The 16,353-nt window shown below is 39.9% G+C and overlaps 1 protein-coding gene and 1 pseudogene across 5 annotated transcripts in view; one reads left to right on the top strand and one right to left on the bottom strand.

The window, feature by feature from the left end:
• FYB1 (FYN binding protein 1) overlaps positions 1-16,353 on the bottom strand; it is a 172,692-nt gene that overhangs the window by 84,749 nt on the left and 71,590 nt on the right. For all 5 annotated transcript variants that reach the window (XM_074386421.1, XM_074386410.1, XM_074386430.1 and 2 more), the window contains one exon: positions 13,725-14,877. In XM_074386421.1, the coding sequence (XP_074242522.1) occupies positions 13,725-14,850 (1,126 nt within the window). In that variant the 5' untranslated portion in view covers positions 14,851-14,877. The remainder of the gene's footprint in view (positions 1-13,724; positions 14,878-16,353) is intronic.
• Positions 12,175-12,291, top strand: LOC120365378 (5S ribosomal RNA; annotated as a pseudogene).

The raw sequence follows: 16,353 nt of genomic DNA, 5'->3' as shown, positions 1-16,353 counted from the left end.
CATGTTTTGATGTAATCACTAACTGCTAGTATCCTGACTCAGTGTTATAGCATTTCTTTTGTTTTAAGAAAAATATCTATGGCTTAGAAACCTTCCCCCACCATACCGCCTCCCAACCCCCGCAGCCCCACTGCCCCCACTCTAATCCTTCTCATAGACACTGATATCTTTTTTTTCTCTCTCTCTCTCTCTCTCTCTCTCTCTTTCTCTCTTTTTTGAGATGGAGTTTCCCTTTTGTTGCCCAGGCTAGAATGCAATGGCACGATCTTGACTCACTGCAATCTCCACCTTCCAGGTTCAAGTAATTCTCTTGGCTTAGCCTCCCGAGGAGCTGGGATTACAGGCACCTGCCACCACACCCGGCTAATTTTTTGTATTTTTAGTAGGGACAGGGTTTCACTATGTTGGGAAGGCTGATCTCAAGCTCCTGACCTCAGGTAATCCACCCACCTCGGTCTCCCAAAGTTCTGGGATTACAGGTATGAGCCTCCGCACCTGGCAGACTACAGTACTTTTTAATGTGATCCAGAAACAACCTGCATTAGAATCATCTGGTGAAATCTGGTAACTATTCCAGTTCCTGAGTTCTATCCCAAACCTCTTGAACTAAAATTCTGGGAACATTCTTATGCAACCAGAAGTTTGATAACCTTTGAAAGATGAAGGCACAACTTCGATGATTTTTCTTTTGCTTCTACTGAGTAAATGACACATTCACAGTTGGTTAGAACCACTATCTGTCCTGGTCTTGCTTTTCCTCAGAGACCCATTTAGAGCTCACAATGATCAGGAAGAAAGTAAGAGATGCTGGTTGTCTGGGGTATCCTCATAATATTTTAACTCAGGAAAGAACTTGAAAGCTTTCAGATCTCAGGTTTGGCAGAAGAATGCCTCTTTCTGGAATTCCCGCCCCCCCCCCACCTTTTTTTTTTTTTTTTTTTTTGAAGGATATCTGTTTAGTAGGCATTGAAAATTAAAGAGTGAAACAACCTGACTCTCACATCAATTTGGGGCAACTCAGTTTTCGTACTTGTATTGGGATTGACCAAATTCTCCGGAATATATCCCGTTCATAAGCAGTTCATTTCTAGTAACACAATGACTATCAATAGCAACAGAAAATAAAGCCACTTCCTTCTAACCCTTCCCACTGACTTCTGGAAGGAGGCCTTTGAATAGCCACTTCTGCTAATATTCAAAGGAAGACAACAGCTGTGTGGAAGGGTTTGGCTTGGAGATAGCTGAACTATTCCGAGTAATCAAATGCAAAGATTGTGTTTCTTGTTTTTATTTTTTTGCCTTTGAGAAGGACGGGTCAAAGAAACGAGTAAAGGAAAAAAAGAGGGTGAGCTACAGGGAGAGGCAGGAGCCTGAGTTGCAAAATACCTGCTGTTTTTGAAGGACGGAGACTGCCAATGTTTTGTGTTAATTTTCAAGCTCAAGGTGCAACATAAACCCCTCTGCCTCCTCAAACCTTCAATGAGGTCTGTCCTGCACACATAGGCCTTTGATGAGTGGTCTGCAGTGAAAACTAAGGGAAACTGCTGAGTCCTTGTTTGGGTTATTGCAGTACAGCACAGGGTTGGGGGGCAATCCCCAAACCCATCCAAGTTAGAAGCAGGAGCCGGAAGCCAGAGATGACCTTGAGAAACTGAGCCAGTTGCTCCTTCATAGATCTGCAGAGAGCATTAGATTTTTTGAGTAACATACTGGATGATGTTTAGAACTAACTTTGTCCTGGTTTTAAGGAGCACGGTAACACAGCTTTTATATTTTCTGCCTTAGCCTTTCTACTTTAAAATCATGTTGACGCTTGTAATTCTCTGTGCTTTCTCAGTAGTTCAGAATTCAGCAATCTCTTTAAAGAGATTGCTCCATAAAGCCCAGTATTTTCTGTAGGTTTCACTGACTGAAAAGAAGGGAGATTTGCAGTGATGGTCAAAAGAATAAAAAAGATTTAAGATTTTTGAGAGAGAGCACAGTTTAGAAGATGAGAAAGAAGAAGAAAGTGGGAAAATGAGAGGAAGAAAGTTGGTTGGGGGCAGGTGGTGTAAAGTTACTTGCTCGGTTTTGTAGCACAGGCTGCTCCACCCAAATCTAAGGAGCTCTAGACAATCTTAGGGTATTTGAGTCCTGGAGAAGCTGCAGTGTAGTGGGGAGAGAGCAGGGTCCCCAGCTGATAGGTTGAGACCCAGCAGGAGAACTGGGCACCATATCTAGTTGCATGCCAATCAGCCAGAGCACAACTAATTTCTCTCCATGAGGACAAAGAACTCCAGGATTCAGAGAAATAAAAGGCAGCCCCTTCCTACAAAGAAATGAAACTTCCTGCTTGTTAAATGGCTCCTGTCAGGTCTAGAACATTTTCTTTAACTTAAAGAAGCAGTGATTACTACAAAGCATTTTAAAGGCTTGCCTTATTCTCCCTCTGCATAAAACTGCTTTGTGAAAAATAACTGAGGAGCAAACCACGTGTGTGTGTGTGTGTGTGTGGGTGTCTGGGTGTGTGTGTGTGTTGCTGGCTTTCTCACACACGTGCATCTCACATCTGGTTTCTAACTGAACCAGAAGTGAAAGGCTGTAGAGCTGGGAGAAGCCGAAGTCCTGGAGAAGCTGCAGTCCAGATCCTCAATGAAGTTGCACATGAGGCAACCTCAACTTTTTTAAAGGTGACAATTTGGAAAAGAAATAGGAAGTACTGTAGGATTGCAAAAAGAACACTAAGGGGGATTCATTTCCCCCAGATCCAGGTTTCTTTCTCCACCTAGTAATTGTCAATTACCTTATATTCCAGAATAAGACGAACAAATACTCAAACATGGTATGGATGTCTGTCTATCTGCTTTGTCATTTTTTGGGACAGATTTTTAATTGCCCGGTTATAACTAATCCTGTTACCACACAGGTTGCTTTTGAAAATCAGATGAGCTGTTTTATTGTTCTGAGAATTATAAGAAAAACAAGTAAGAGAAGAGACGTGTGTCCCTCTTTACCTCAGTAGACCTACTGCCACCCCTGGAAACACACAGGCTCTGTTGTCAGGACCAAGGCTGAAAAAGCCGTTGTGGTGTGCAGTCGTGCAGCTGCAGAGAGATGCAGACTGTTATAATAAATACAAACAGCTGATGCTACAATGTAGGTTCTTACTTTGGGGAGAAGAAAACCTCATATGGTTTTTGGCTTTGATTTTTTTCTATAACCAGATGTCTCATCTTCGGTTACATTTTCCTGATAATATCTATTGCTATTGAGTGTTTTAGATGTTTGTTCTACCTTTTATATGCCAGACAGAACGAAGTATAATTTTTTTCCCTTGGTGGAAATTTAAACAAAGAGAGATCTATTTCTTATGTATTTACTATTGGTTAATACAGCAGTTAAATGTCCCCAGCTTTTCAGCACTTTTTCTCTAACTTATTCCTCAGATGCTGGAAAAACAAATAATCTATTGCTCCAGATGATTCCCTGGACTTTCAAGCCATGCCATAACTATCATTGTTGTGTCTTGTCTAAAGGCACAGAAAATTTCCAATACTTTTGTAAAAATAGGTAGCTGGATTTTTGCTTATGAGGCACAGTTTTGTTCTTCCAAGAGCTGGAATTATTCTTTTGTTAGAGAAGTCAATTTCATTTTGTTTTGAAAACAAAAAGCATGCACAAAGACATTCTTTTAGCACAGAAATCCATCATATCAGAAATAGTTTTAGTCAAGGCCAAGAAGAAGCCTTTAATGCCAAATGCATATTCATCGTCTAATCATTTATAAAAGGGTTTTATTTGACTTGGCTTAGAAATTGTTTTAGCAGATTGTATGAAACAAGGCATCTCTTGCTCGCTGAGCAGACTGAATCATAACACATTTGTCCAATATTCTTAGCTAGTTTTAAACAATTTGATGTGTGTAAGCACAATTGAAGGTAAATCAGAAACGGCTTTTATTATTTTTAGTTATGATATATGTATTTGTATTTTATTAAAATTTATTTTCAATCTCCTTCATTTTTGAAGTAAATTACAATTCCATTTTAATGCTTTTAATATTTTAGAGGTTGTATAATTTTGATCAAATTAGGTAAATCATCTCACAATGTATTTTATACTTTATTTGAGGGTAATATATTTCACATTTTATTTATTTCAGCAACTGTAAAAACATTTGTTTATATTACAAGTGGTCATATCTTCTTACATGCTACTAAAGTTGATATAATGCCAGTTGATTTTGCAGTATTTTCATAATTTTTTAGGTGCTTAAACATGTATCAGTTTAAACCTCTTGATTGCAGGAAGAGTTCTTATAGCAAGGGCAAATCATGGCATATTGCCCTAAGCAATGCTATTTGGAAACTTCTGTTGACATAACTAAGACAAGTGACAGTCTTTCTTAAAGCATGGTGAGTATACCTATATGGAAACTTTTCCCTGTAAACTAAATGATAAGTTTGAACTATTGTTGAGCTAAGATTAATATTAAAAGAATGGCTGGTGCCTGAGCAGAAAGAATCTTGAAGGTCAACTTGAGTGTGTAACAGGAAACCAGGAACCTAAGTATACCAAGGGGACTTTTCAATGGCAAATGATGTAGTCTCTGAAGATGAGGAATTTGCCTTTCTTTCGGCCAGCTCCAGGGGCCTTCTCCTTGCCCTGGCTCACTCTCCCATCCAGTGTCCTGTTTCACTTCCTACTCTAAGCAGAATGGCTGATTAAAGGCTTACACAATGCTGGCCCTCAAGGCATTTGCAGGTTAGGAGAGGGCAGACGCTATCAGTCAGGGATTCAGCCCTGGATCTTCCCTATACCCCACGTGGATCATGTCCACAAGACTCCTCAGAGTAGGAAACTTGGGGAGGGGTTAGGGGACACCTGAATGTCCTTGACCAGTGAGCATGGTCCAGAAAACATGGAACAAGGCTTGGGATGGGCACTTAATGCATGTCATTAATAGTTCTTCCATCTTGCTATCTGCCTTGTGAAGGGTTAAATTGATGGATGGTCTTTTTGGAAATGTTGATCCTTAGACTACAATTTAAGTATTTAGTTGGCATTTAAATATGAGGATGGGAAATTTCAGAGTGTCCCTCCTTCAATTCCCAAGTAAAAATAGTAAATAATAATAATAATAATAATAAGGCAACACAATATTATCTAAAACTCACTAGCAGTCATTTCACAAGAAAGGGAAGATAGCATCATGCATAAACTTTAAAAAGTCATGGCTAAGGGAAGAAACAGGATTGTGGTGCCACAGGGGGCAAGCTAATCTTCCCACCTGTTCTCTACACTCAGAAGCAATACTGCGAGAAGACAGTGGTTCTGAAAAAGCCTGTGAATTCTCTTTAATACGCTCCAGGTTGGAGAAGTGAACTCTAAGGTGAGTGAGCAACCTGGGAAGGTCAAGGAAAATCCTTCAGCACAGAAGTCCCAAATACCACAACAGGATCACACAAGAGGCAGAAGGAGGATGAGTTGCCAGGTCTGGCCCTACCCCAATCCAGCACATTGAATGAAATCTCAGGAAATGGAATGGAATCCATGTCCCCAGTAAGGACTGCCTTGGAGACCAGCATAGCTATCATTTATGCCACAGAAGAGTGAATTCAAAGCCACGCCCAGAACTCAAATTGCAATTCTGAAGGGGAGGCAAATTTATCACACTGGATTAAAACTTGCAGATGTATTTATCATCCATCAGCCAGATCAAAAGAACAAGTGTGACCCCTATTCACATAGCACAGCAAATTTCTGAGAGCCTGAGAGAATACTGATAAGATGATTGACACAGACATATCCTGGCTAAGATTCTTAACCTTAAGGGCAAAGATTTCTTTGGAAATCCAGGCAGAAAAGCAAGTCATTTTCAAAGAGGGAAATTTAGGTTGTCTGCATACTTCTCCACAGTAAAATTGAACGCCAAAATTTTGAAATATAGACCATGCAGATTGCTTATAAAAATGAAACATCAGCCGAATGCAGTGGCTCATGCCTGTAATCTCAGCACTTTGGGAAGCCATGGCAGGAGGATCATTTGAGGCCAGGAGTTCTACGCCAGCTTGGACAACAAAGACTCTGTCTCTACAAAAAATTTTAAAATAATTAAAGCTGGGTGTGGTAATACATGACTGTAGTCCCAGCTATTGGGGGGCTGAAGTGGAGGGATTGGTGCCAGGAGTTCAAGGCTGCAGTGAGCTATTATTGTGCCATTGCACTCCTGCCTGAGTGACAGAGCAAGACCCTGTCAGAAAGGAAGAAAGGAAGGAAGAAAAGGAAGAAAAGGAAGGAAGGAAGGAAGAGAGGAAGGAAGGAAGGAAGAAAGGAAGGAAGAAAGGAAGAAAGGAAGAAAGAAAGAAAGAAAAGAAAAGAAAGAAAGAAAGAAAAAGAAAGAAAGAAAAAGAAAAAATGAAAACTTGTTTTAAAAAAAGATCAAGGGATGCTGCTGGGATAGGAAACAACAGGGAACAGTTTGTTTGCTGGCTTATCTTAGAAGAGCAGAAGAGAGAAGTTTCAAAGCGGGAAGATTAATAGGAGTAGCTCGTAAAATTTGACCAGGAACAGTGTGGTAAAGGGAGGAGAGTCTTCCTGAGGCATGTCTATTGTGGGGTTAAACCCAGGTAAGCTGCCTGATTAGCAGTAAGTGGGCTTCTCAGAAGTTTCAACATGCACTAGAAGGAAGCCCTGGAGGTCTTTTGGACAACTGCTTTTTCAGGGATCAAGGAGGGTGAGTGAAATAAACTGGGCTCGGGCTGAAGTAAAAAGACGTTTGACACTAGCCACAAAAGTGTGCACCAGGCCCTGGGAGAATGAGAGTGGAGGGTGTGCTAAGGACCTTGCTGTTACCTGAAGCTGAACCACGCTGTTGAGTATACTACTTCTAATTCCAGTCTGTGCATGAGAGAGCTTTGCCTCCAGTGATTCAGTGTCCTGAAACAGTCCAGTCTGTAAGCTGTTTCAATCAAAGTACCCTGGGATCTTCTCTTTATGTATCTTGTTCTCACGTTTCCAGTGCACAGAGGCATATTAATACTTGGAGAAATCTTGCTTTTAAAAAAAAGCATTTATCGCTACAGTTCTAAAATGTGAACCTAGAATCCCTTTCCTTTGTAGTGGCTAGGAGCAACAATTTGGAAAATATTGCCACATGCTGATATAAAACAGTTTTCAATATGTAAATAGCTAATAAGGTAATGTTAAGAGAATATATACAAAAGGAGAATGGAGGGAAGAAGAAAGGTGATAACTTCAGGGCTTGTGAAGGAAAATCTTACCCACTCCTGGAAACAAGTTACTTGCTGGTGAAAATAGCCCAAGCACCTTTGGGTTTCAAGTTGTTGTGGGCTGGATTAGTTAAGTGATACATACACAGAAGAGGAGGGGGCATAAGTCTTTTGTTAATGCCGTCTGGGACCCTGGCCTTACACCTGTCACTGTCGAGGTGCTTAACTGATCATTCGTATAGCTAACATATGGAAAAAATCAGTCTCGGTTTCTCACCAGTATTAAGAACAAGACTGGAAAAAAGAGTTGGACTGAATATTTCCAGCAGTTTTTTTACTAAATCCTACTTGCAAACCAATAGTCAGGTCAGGGTTTCTTATGAACTCAAACTTTGCTGGTGAGGCACTGCATTGACAAATGGGAAGAAACCTTTTCAGAACTGGCTCAGGACCCAAAAGGAAGCAAAGGATTAGTTCAGAGAATATTTTGATATTTTGGATTTTTTCAAAAAAGTGTTTAGTCTTTTGTAACCTTAAATTGTTCTTAGGAGTGAAAATTTTAGTTTCATGATCAGAAAAGCAACATGTTAAAGTCAAGCTTATAGTTTACAAGGAAGGGCACTAAATAGATTTGCAAGGTAGACCCTCTGTCATAACATTATTTTGTGTACAAGCTCCATCCAGTTGAGTGCAAGTCTAAGGCAGGGGTTATCTATTTTGTTGAAACATTGCTAAGCTACAGAGCATTAAAATCTAACACTGAACAAAATCTGGGAGCAACTAAATTCTGGTGAAATAGAATAATCTTTTTCTTTTTTTCTTTCTTTTTTTTTTTTTTGTGGCGCGATTTTGGCTCACTGCAACATCCGCCTCCTGCATTCAAGTGATTCTCCTGCCTCAGCCTCCTGAGTAGCTGGGGTTACAGGTGTGCACCACCACGCCCAGCTAATTTTTGTATTTTTGGTAGAGATGCCATGTTGGCCAGGCTGGTTTCAAACTCCTGACCTCAGGTGCCCACCTTGACCTCCCAAAGTCCTGGGATTACAGGCATGAGTCACCATGTCTGGCCTGGTTAAATAGAATTCCGTGAAAGAATAAACTTGAGAAGCTAACAAAAAATTATATTACTTCTGTACTCCAAATGAGAGAAGCAGACTGGTTTCTGTCTTCATGGACCTTATAGTGATATTTACAAAACAGACAACAAACAAAAGATATGTTTCAACCAAAGGCCACAAAGAAGGAGAGTAATGAGGATTTTTTGGGTTTCATTTATGCTTGATTCATTGTCTTGCGATATTCCATGTTTTAAGAGAGGCAGCCCAGCACGAGGAGGTAGAATGTGGGTGGGCACACAGTCTATGGAATCAGAGAGACCTGAAATCAGTTCTGACCCTGTTTCATCATGTTATGCCTTTGGGTAAGTTACCCAACCTCTCTGAGCTTTAATTTCCTCTTAGAATTTCTATTTCATGGCTTGGGAGGAATAAACAGGGTAATACGATTCTGATATATAACAAGTCCTCAATAAATGATAAATATTTTTAAGAGTTAATATGTTGGGCAAAGATGATAAGAGATGGCAGATGTATCTGGGGCAGAGGTTTAAGGAATTGGATAGGAACCTGAAAAGGAAGAAATGCGGTAGAAGGCTATGAAAACAGTATTCGTTTAAAAAACATATAGGCTTATTAGACGAATTTTTGTTAACTTGAACACTAGTGTAATTACTTCTAACAACAATAAATAGTCTTTTTAGAGCCTCTACATTCACTTAGCAAGGCATTTCATTTTGATCCAGTCAGTATCTACTAAAGCTTAGTGAATAAATATTTAGTCACAGAATCATTTTTTCTAAAGCTTATAATCCCCCTTCTTTCCCATTTTAATCCAAGCAAATAAATACATTTTCTAATTATACCATGCAACAATAATTTATCTGGAAGCCCTGTTATATGAAAATGCATGCCTAGCTAGATGTATTTAGGGTATATTTTGTTAGAGTTGGCATAAAAACTCCAATCTTGAAAAATTTTAGGGTTTGTAGCAACACACTCAGAAGCATTTTTCCTGGTAGTTGCCAATCTAAGCAGCTATGGCTGATCATAATCCACAGCAAATCCATTGGGCAAATGTATTTATTTCTTCCAGGTTGACAGGTAATGGGGACAACTAAGGCACTCCGGAAACAATGACCTTCGAAAACTGCCTTTGCTAATACAGTGTCTTGGGATGACAGCCATCAATGCTGGCTTTGCAGCCTCTCCACCTCTGCTTGGCTGAGTCAGATGCCTTCCCTTGGCCTCAGTCAGTAGGAGGTGGCAAAATCTGGGGGCACTTGTGACCTAGTGCCACCTGCTGCTTTCTACCCGCCTTTGCTGTGGGGAAGGAGGCATCTGAGGGCAGCACTTTCATGGACTTCTGGTGGAAAGCCTCTCTTCCAGCAATCATTGTTTGACTCTTTGACATCATAAATCATGAATGCATTTTCATATTAAAAACAGAAGAATGTAAAATGCAGTTTCATGATTCCTAGAATAATCTTTATACTATAAACGATCAAAACATGACGAGGTAGGTAGTAAAATTTTAATGCTAATAAAAGTAATAAAATTATAGATAGTACTGATTTATTTTGCTATTATTATATGTTGAATACTGTATTAAGCACTTACAACTAATCTCATTTAGTCATTATAATGTACTGGTGAAGTAGGTGGTATTACACTCATTTTTCAAATGAAGAAAGACATACACTGAAAGAGGTAAAGCTAAGGTCACATAGCTAGTAAACACATAACTCATGCTTAAACCCCAGATCTACTGACTTTGAAGTCTACATTGTATGGCAATGACTCTCATGTTAGACTCTGTACCACTAATAACATTAGTAACAAATAGCCTGGAAACTCTGTACATTGGTTTAAAATGGGTTCATTAAAACTGCTTTATCTATTTCACGGGGCATTATAAGTATTAAAAGGCATAAACATTTTGAAAGTTCTTTGAAAAAAAGTTAAAATATGTACATATTTGTAATAATATATATACATATACACATGGAGCCCTATTTATGATGGTTCAAATTAATGACTATTTGACTTTATGACGGTACAAAAGCAATATGCATTTGGTAGAAACCATGCTACAGTATTCAATAAATTACATGAGATGGTCAACACTTTATTATAAAATAGGCTTTGTGTGAGATGATTTTGCCCAACTGTAGGCTAATGTAAGCATTCAGAGCATGTTTAAAGCAGGCTGGGCTAAGCTATCACATTTGATAGGTTAGGTATATTAAATGTGTTTTCAGTTTATAGTATTTCCAACTTACGAACATTTATCAGGAGGTAACCTCATCATGAGTCAAGAAGTATCTGCAAATATATTCAATATAAATAAAGAATACACTTACGTTTTAAATATAAACAGCGAACAAGCTCAGAATGGTATGTGGAGAAAGTATTAAACTTGCAATCTGAAGACTTGGATTTTAGCCTCAGATGTAGGATTTGGATATGTCACATCTCAACATTCACTTGGGAAATGGGGGATATACTTACACTTAATAAATGAAGGATTTTCTCATCTAAAGATTGTACATGTATGTCACATGTTTGTATGTATGTATATTATTATTTATTTAATAATTATTTTCTACTTACTTATTGCTTTTGTACAATCATATACTCCAGAACTATAAATTATAGAACCTCAGAATTTAAAAAAAATTTGCTACAATAGAAATTTACTTGTTTATCTTGCTTATCTGGTTATCATATAAAATGAATGTATACTTTCTCATTCGGATATATTTTAACCTTCGTAAATGGAATGCTAAATTACTTAGTATTTCTAGCATTGTTTAGGAAAAACAGCAGTGGCAGGATCAAGAATCAGCAGACCCAACTTAAAAATTCTCTGTGTTCAGAAAATAAATGCTTACTTTATGACGCATATGCCAGCTTATTTTCTGCAGTATTGCTTCTAACAGAAAACTTTTGGAAACAGTACAAATTGTTAAATTGATTAAGCTTGTCATTCGCTTACTGAAGTACTATGCAGCTCTAAAGAATAATCAGCTATTCTTTATTAAAAAGTGAAAAGATAAACAGGATTTAAAAAAACAAGGATCAGAGCGTGCATATAATATTCTACCTCTTGAGTAAAAAGCTAGGGGGGCAGTATTTATGTTTGTATTTGCTTGTGCGAGCCTAAAGAAACGTCAGATGAACAAATAAGAAATTAATAACAGTGGTTTTTATGGAGCAGAGGCTGGAAAGACCCAGAAAGTGGCAGACAAGGGTTAACAGTAGCTTCACTGTACTTCATTTTACACTTACTGCATTTTCAGTCAGATTGCAATTTCTACTTAGAAGTTAAAAAAAATTCAAATGCTTTAAAAAAAAAAGTGAATGCTTTAAAGGGGTATTATTGAGAATTTAAAGTTCTGAATCAGACTGGTTAATCCAGGTGTCTATTGAGGTCAGTATAGATTAAGAGGGATTGAGTTTTGATTTGTGAAAGAGGTGAATGAAGAAAGAACAGGATACAGTTTGGAGCATAATACACCCTGAGGCATCAGATGTTGAGGGGATTTCATCGATGACAGTATTTAAAATGTGAACTGTGGCATCCGCTACTGACAGCCGGGAGGCATTCAGGAGCGGAGGAGGGTTGCAAAGAAGAGGAGAAGGAGAACAAGGATAAACTCTGCCTGCTCTGCAGTTCTGTCTGGGTTCCTTGGAGCTTTACTGCACTAACAATCAGACCTTGTCAGGCCTTCAGAGTCAGAAACAGGCCTTGGTTAGCATTTGTGGAAACTCACTGAAAAGCATGGCACCAGGCAATGTGTGTTACCACCATGTGCTGCCACCACCCACACAGGAACTGGAGTGAAACAAAGATGGACGGCGTGGAAGAAAGTTCCCAGGGATTTCTGCCTAACATGAGAACTCCTGTCGGCCGCCATACCACCCTGAACGCGCCAATCTCATCTGATCTCAGAAGCTAAGCAGGGTCGGGCCTGATTAGTACTTGGATGGGAGACTGCTTGGAATACCAGGTGCTGTAGGCCTTTTAAAAGAAAAGTTTTTTTTTTTTTTTTTTTTAAAGAACTCCTTCCCTGGTGTGAAGTCACAGCCATAAAATAGAGGTTATAATATTTAATTTTTTATCTGAGGTGAAGAAATATGAGAAATGAGGAACCTTTTAGAAGGTCTTACAAAAATAACAGTTCTGAATTATGAACCAGTATTGAAACAAGATGACAGATGAGGAGGAGATGCAATGGGAAACAAGGATGAACCTTGCTGGAAGACAGATGGTCATGGGGTCATTCCAAATTTGCTTTCTGTGTGAATGAATTAGCAGACGACGTGATCACTAAGGTGTTTATGAACAAGGAGAATACTGATCTCAGGAAGATCGCCTGTTGCAAGATGTTTCTACTGTGCAAAACCAAAAACAACCTTTAGGCTTAGAACTGCTTTAACTAGACCACACTTTTATAATGAGAAAGACGTGACGAAGAGTAGTGTGGTTGCCTGTAGGCATCTTGTCTCCTTGCGATAAACAACAGTCGCACATCATTTACCTAAAATACGAATCATCTCAGGCATGTGCGAGCTTCTTTCATGCAGTCACTCAGTACCAGAAAATTGCAGTGACATCTCTGGTAGAAATTTAAACTATTTACCCAGAAGGAGAGTAAAATACGCCTTTGGCTGGCTCATTTTCCTAACTATCTATTACTTTATGAATCAGAAAAGTTCAGAAGCTTTATACTGAGAAATAGAAAATAGCTAAAATGATAAACATCAAGTACCATTTCATGAGTCATCTTCCTTTCTTATTTGAATATTGGGCTTAGGAAACACGATGAATTGTGTGGATATTTGCAGTCACTTAAAGGAGGGCCTGCCATCTCTGTACTACTGACATCATGGCCTGAATACTTCTTTGTTGGGGGGCAGTCCTGGGCATTGCAGGATGTTCAACAGCATCCCTGGCTTCTACGCACTAGAGGTCAGTAGCACCCCCCAGCTGTGGCAATCAAAAACACCTCCACACATTGCCAAGTATCCCCTGGGGGTCAGAATTGCTCCCTTTGGGAAGCACCAATCTAGCGGATAGCTCGTTTTCTGTCTAACTCCTCTGTGGTAAGAGGGGTAACATACCTCAGTGACACTCAACAGAAATGAAACCCAACGAAGGAAGTAAACGCAATGGTTACCATTCAGCAAAACCACGTATCAATGAAGTGGATGCATTCCTTCTCCCTTCCCCCCAGAAACCCCAGCTGACCGAGGCATTTTCTCACAGAATGAAGACTGCCTACTTTCCCAGACCTCCCACAGGAAAGAAAAAACATGACAAAGAAAATTCATTATACACATTTAGGAGTACCAGTGACAGAATCATCCCTTGTTACGAAACTTTCCCCAGAAGCCAAAATACTCTCTGCGGTGGAGTAAACCATGCTGAATAGCAAATGAAAAAAGAACTCACTGTTTCCAGAAGAGGTTTTGTGGAATTTCGTCAGGTCAACATTTGGTGGTCTGTTGGGTTTTGGTGGAGGTGGACCCAAGGTAAATAAGGGAGGCAATGGCTTCTGCTTTGGGGTGGCTGAATTCTTTTCCTTTTCCTGACTTTGGCCCCATGGCCCCCCCACTGTCAGCTTAGAAGGGGCCTTAGGGAACCCGGCAGGAGGAGCCCCTGAGGCCGACTCTTCCTGATGGATTTTGCTCAGGAAGATGTTCTTAGCAGCGTCTATCTTCCTATCTTCCTTTTTTTCTTCACCATTTCTGGAGAGGCCTGGGGCTCCCCTGCTCGCAGCAGGTTTCAAAACCACTCCGGGGAAGGGCGAACTTGAAATCTCCCCTGCATGGTCTTTATTTTCTGGGTCTTCCCTTGTTGGTTTTAAAGGGCCGCTTTTGGACCTGATTCCCAGGGGAGCTGGCGACCCTTTTGATGGAGACACATTCTTTGCGGGGCTTTCGTCTTCCTGGGAGTCCTCGGTGCTTAGGGGTGGCTTCTGGCCAAAGGCAGGTTTGGGGAAGAGAGGCTTGGGTTCAAGATCTGGTGATGCTGACATAAATTTCCCTTTAACCCCAGCCAATTTGGGGAACGCTTGCTTCTGTTCACTTTCTGGGGTTGGAGGAGTATGCCCAGATTTCGGGCCTGGTGGCTTTAGGTCATGGTCTTGGTTTACACTGTGAAGTAATGGCTTGTTCCCAGGAGCCCAGGGAAACGCAGGTTTGGAATCTTCTTTGGGCAGGTTGATAGGCTTGGGGCCTACAGGTTTCAGAAATCCCACTTTCGCCTCGGGGTCTCTGGTGGTCGAGTTGGCTGGTGTTCCAAATCTTGGGCCCGTTCCAGTGGGTTTTAGAAACGGAGGCTTGGGTTCCTTGTCAGGCTTTTCCTCAGAAGAAGGTTTGACTGCCACAGGTGGCTTTGGGGACCCAAACTTAGGAAGGTTGCTGGGTCCTGCAGGAGAGCTGGCATTTCCTTGGTTGTTGAATAAGTTCTTTCTTGCTTGTATTCCTGAAGATGAGTTTGGTCCTGTGACTCTGAAGGGCCGGCTATTGACTGAGACCTCCTCTGTCGGGTTGCCCCCTGTGTTAAATTTCGCCATGAGGGACTTCACATCTGCTTTTCCATCCTACAAACATAGGGAACAAAAACTAGCTGAGAGACAGAAGTCTTACTTGCACAGTTTAAAATACTATACCTTAAAGAGCTTCCTGGTTTGAGGCTTGCAACGTTGCTGATTGGTTAGCAAGATATTGTAACATTTATCTTCCTCTCTGGCAAAATAAGTTGTGAGAGTTTCTCGAAAGGGAAGGGCTATGGTTGTGCATATACTTTTTTCTTTTGGTCACCTCAGACTGACTTGCTTATTTTTGTTTAAGGAACAAATCTTTTCTTTCTTCTCACTGTTTCTCTAGCTCTCTTGTTGGATTTACTCTAACCTGATATTATTTACTTTGTGTGTGTGTGTGTGTGTTTTTTTTTTTTTTTTGGACAACAACCTTAAATTATTTACCTTTTAAAGTTTTACTTGAAAAAATATGGAAGTGACTAAAAAAAGACTTCTTCAATATTTTGTAATTGAGATTCTTAAGTAGAAACTACATTTAAAAAATGAAAGTAAGTTCTTCTGTAAATTGAGGCTGTGTGCTTTACACAGCATGGCCATGTTTAACATACATCTCTGGTTTGCAAGAGTTTCTTTTCTTTTTTCTTTTTTTTTTTTTTTTTTTTTTGCTTCTATCCACATTTAAGTTCTATTTGCTAACAGGGAGTTGTGGTGGAAAATCCTCACTCATTTTTATAAGTAAGTAATAAAATGGCTTTTCTACATTATATAACACTAATGATTCACCTGTATCTATACTAGCAGGTGAAGTGTACTCACTTTCAGAATTGTTCTGTTTAGAGGTCATGGTCTGGAGGCACACAGGAAGAGAAGGAAGAAGGAATAAGGATGGGCTTTCAGTCTCATTTTCAGACCTTTCTTTCCACCGTCATCCCTTTTTCTCAGAGGTCCTTCTACTGGGTCTCCCCTGCTTGTCTAGAATTAAGGTATTACTTAGCAAAGATAATAGGCATTCACCTTTCTCTGTATTTACCTGGGAAAATTAATGATATGTTTGCTCTTTGTCTTGAAAACAAAGAGTTTAAAATTTCTAGTTCTTTTAGAAATATTTGAAAATTGGAGGCTTAAAAAAAAAAAATCACTGAAGTCAACCATGTGGCCATGACAATTTTCCTCTTCATGCTTTAAAATTCACGCATAGCGTGTTTTCTACTTCTCACCCGCTACCTTTCATTGCCCCATACCCAGGCACATTTCATCCTTCAAGGTGGAAAATCGGATTCCTCCTGCTGCGAAGGCTGCTTCCACCTCCTGACTCATGCGCGCTTCAGGTGCTCCCACCAGCCCCTACGTTATTTCCGCTTAGAGCGATGAAAACTACCATTTAGTGGGGGATGAATACATGTGCTGAGTATTAGTTATCTCATCCCGTCTCATTCTTACAGTAGTTCTAAACGCGTGTTGTTATTTAACTCCATTTCACAAGAAAGGAAAGCGAGGCTGGAACTACAGGAGGATGGCATGACCAGAGCACGAGAA

The sequence above is a fragment of the Saimiri boliviensis genome, chromosome 1 (assembly GCF_048565385.1).
Source record: "Saimiri boliviensis isolate mSaiBol1 chromosome 1, mSaiBol1.pri, whole genome shotgun sequence".
Classification (NCBI taxonomy): domain Eukaryota; kingdom Metazoa; phylum Chordata; class Mammalia; order Primates; family Cebidae; genus Saimiri; species Saimiri boliviensis.
This window is presented reverse-complemented; position numbering and strand designations above follow the sequence as displayed.